At 30.8% G+C, this 3,811-nt stretch overlaps 1 protein-coding gene across 1 annotated transcript; it reads right to left on the bottom strand.

Moving 5' to 3' along the window:
- Positions 1-1,548: 1,548 nt before the first annotated feature.
- On the bottom strand, positions 1,549-3,556 carry LOC134233547 (nacrein-like protein). The gene is made up of 2 exons (XM_062715519.1): positions 3,391-3,556; positions 1,549-2,177 (listed from the first exon to the last, which is right to left on the bottom strand). The coding sequence occupies exons 1-2, from the start codon at positions 3,553-3,555 to the stop codon at positions 2,004-2,006; spliced, it is 339 nt and encodes a 112-aa protein (XP_062571503.1). The 5' UTR covers position 3,556; the 3' UTR covers positions 1,549-2,003.
- Positions 3,557-3,811: the final 255 nt, after the last annotated feature.

Below are 3,811 nucleotides of genomic sequence, written 5' to 3'. Positions count from 1 at the left end.
TACACTTTAATCTGTAAATTTTACATTTTAATCTGTAAAATTTACACTTTAATCTGTAAAATTTACACTTTAAAGTGTAAATTTTACACTTTAATCTGTAAAATTTACACTTTAATCTGTAAAACTTACACTTTAATCTGTAAATTTTACACTTTAATCTGTAAATTTTACACTTTAATCTGTAAATTTTACATGTTAATCTTTAAATTTTACAGATTAAAGTGTAAATTTTACACTTTAATCTGTAAATTTTACACATTAAAGTGTAAATTTTACATATTAATCTGTAAAATTTACACTTTAATCTGTAAATTTTACACTTTAATCTGTAAATTTTGCACTTTAATCTGTAAAATTTACACTTTATTTGTTTATTCACATAGTCAATTTAGCATCTTCACACATCCTCAGTAACACATTTCTAAGCCAACAGACCGTGTCTCGTGCATGATAAAATTTAATTCTGATGTTTTATATTAAAGTAAAACTTTTCTTTGAATATAAAGTGAAGAGCATATCAGACATATATGCACATATTCCCGATCACAGGTGCTTGAGGACCCCTCCCCCCAATATAGATTCCAGGGCCTGTTAGACTTTTTTCACATAAATAATATATGGATGACACAATTGTGATATAATCTATAAATCTTATCAATTCAGAAAATTTGCTTAAACTAACATTTTATTGGCTTACAAATGTGTTACTGAGGATGTGTGAAGATGCTAAATTGACTATGTGAATAAACAATAAAGTGTAAATTTTACAGATTAAAGTGTAAAATTTACAGATTAAAGTGTAAAATTTACAGATTAAAGTGTAAAATTTACAGGTTAAAGTGTAAAATTTACAGATTAAAGTGTAAATTTTACAGATTAAAGTGTAAAATTTACAGATTAAAATGTAAAATTTACACTTTAAAGTGTAAAATTTACAGATTAAAGTGTAAAATTTACACATTAAAGTGTAAAATTTACAGATTAAAGTGTAAAATTTACAGATTAATGTGTAAAATTTACACTTTAAAGTGTAAATTTTACAGATTAATGTGTAAAATTTACAGATTAAAGTGTAAAATTTACAGATTAAAGTGTAAAATTCACACTTTAATCTGTAAAATTTACAGATTAAAGTGTAAAATTTACACATTAAAGTGTAAAATTTACACATTAAAGTGTAAAATTTACACATTAAAGTGTAAATTTTACAGATTAATGTCTAAAATTTACAGATTAAAGTGTAAATTTTACAGATTAAAGTGTAAATTTTACAGATTAATGTGTAAAATTTACAGATTAAAGTGTAAATTTTACAGATTAATCTGTAAAATTTACAGATTAAAGTGTAAAATTTACAGATTAAAGTGTAAAATTTACACTTTAAAGTGTAAAATTTACAGATTAAAGTGTAGAAATTAAAAAAAAATAAAGTGTGCAAGTGGCACTAATACGCTTCCGTAATTAACAGTTACTCATGTGAAGAATATATTATATGGTTTATGTCCCTTTAGAGATTCGAGATCTAATACGGTGTGTGTGATCTGTTGACAGAGGCGCTTTCTTCTTCAGGGTACTGATGTTTTAGAGATCCGTGCCTACTCCTCTCCTGAAACTGTATTGTGTCCTTGGAATTTTGATTGAGCTTGATAAGCATTCGTTAACTTCTTATTTCATATATTTAGAGGTAGCAATAGCAAGGAAAATGATACATACTATTATTATATAATTACTTGACTTATGCATGTGATTTATTATGAAGGGATGCTCACTTCTCCATGACACGTGATTCCACCTCCGATGTCTTAGAGGTCCGTGTTTGCTCTGCCCCTGATTTGAATTGTTTAAATGGGCTTTGAGCTTGAATGCTGTCCGTTAATTCATATTTCATTCAAAATGAATGGTCTCCCACGTGAAATGTATCATATGCATTACATTGGAAACGTTAAATCAAAGTAAATTGTGAGCAAATCTTTGAAACTGATGACAAAATTATCTTTTTGAGATCAACCCCGTCTGTAACAGACATCTCTTCTATTTCCGGAAGATTGGCACAGGAAGTTGCGCTGCACATTAACAGTTGGGCGGTCCTTGATCCCCCTTTGAAGCGGCCTTCTGACGCCATATTTACTGAGCGGGTGACCCTGACGATCTGGAAGGTTTGCCAAGGCTTTGTATGCCTGCAGAGAAAAAGAATCTTAATAATTCAGCAAGCCTTTTTAAAATTAAAGTTTGTTGCATGTACGAACTGTAGTCCCTTTATTGCTGAGTTTATTTCAGCGCTAGTAAAAATGCTATATAAATGGATTTGTTGATTATTAGGCATGATCAATGATCAAAATTTGACCCGATCGGAATTGATTGATTTTATGGAGCATCTGGAGATAACAAACAATATGCAAGATCAAAAATCTATAAAACAAAACAAAATATGAGCACATCAAACACGGACCTCCAAAACATCTGAGATGTGATCAGGTGCCATATGGAGGAGTGAACAACCCCTGCCGACCGGTCACACCCGCCGTGTGCTCCTTGTCATGATCGGGAAATAATGGAAAAATCCGTCAACAATTCAGTGTATCAATAATGAACTATAGCAAATAGTATGAAAAACGTCAATTAGCAACTCAGCATTTGACTCAATGATACATTGTTTTTGCTGACAAGGTCATTATATCAACCATAGAACTTACGAAATGATAACTTTAAACGAGACTGCTGATATTTTTGTTTCATCAACTTGTTTGTCATAATTTACCTCGTTTTAGAAATTGTTCATACGTAGAGCATGTTCTTTCATATCGAATCAACTGAGATATGTAAACGCTGAATGCAGGTGATGAAGATATATTGCTGCATAAGTAACGGAAGTTGACGATAGAATAGATAAAGTCATCACATTAATCATAGAGTTAATTATAATACATTGTTTAACTCTGAGTCGGCAATATTTCAACAACATTTTAGCGTTCCAATTTTAAGGAAAAAATCAGAGAAAAAAAGTATGCTTGTGACAAAGCTGATATCTGAAAGATAGATTTTCTATATTTTTTAAACTCCACGTTGATTTAACTCTTTAGAGATTTTGGTTATGCGCCGTACTCACTATGTTATGTACGGTTTTGATTGCTCAATATATTTAAGATTCTCAATTTGTTCTGTTTTGATTGGTCAACATAATATATGCAGTTTTATAGATCCCCAAAATTATTTTTTGACAATTTTATATTTCTTATCTGGAGACTTTGACTAGTAACGTAATCACTGTGTACAGTTTTGGTTGGACATTGTACTCATTACTACATTTTCTAGTTGAATTTCTTCTTTGAAGACATGGATTGGAAACTTATATACTTACTCTGCACAACTTTATGCAATCTTTTTAAATACCTCTCTGGTCACTTTGATTGGACACCTCATCAAGATCCACTGAACCGTTTCATAGCATGGCGGCGTGGTCATTGAACCGTGATAGGTGAAGTAGCTCAGGTCATAAGGAAGGATGTCATTCAGAGAAAAAGCCTGTCTGATATCCATTGTAACCGTGGTATTCATTTCTGTTAATAAAAAATTAAATTAAACCTCTTTTAAAGTCATCATTTCGTAACTTCAATTGTTGATACAATGATCCTGTCAGCATTTACAATCTTTAATTCATTTAGTCAAATATTGACTGACGTTTCTCATACAAATTGTTTCAAGTCATTTTTAAAACACAGAACTATCAATGGATTTTCCCATTATTTCCAGTTCATGACCGGGAGAACATGGCAAATGTCATCGGTCGACAGGGGATGCTCACTCCTCCATA

This window comes from Saccostrea cucullata, unplaced genomic scaffold, assembly GCF_032062105.1.
Source record: "Saccostrea cucullata isolate Sc308-1 unplaced genomic scaffold, CSIRO_AGI_Scuc_v1 ctg14576, whole genome shotgun sequence".
NCBI classification, from domain to species: Eukaryota; Metazoa; Mollusca; class Bivalvia; order Ostreida; family Ostreidae; genus Saccostrea; species Saccostrea cuccullata.
This window is presented reverse-complemented; position numbering and strand designations above follow the sequence as displayed.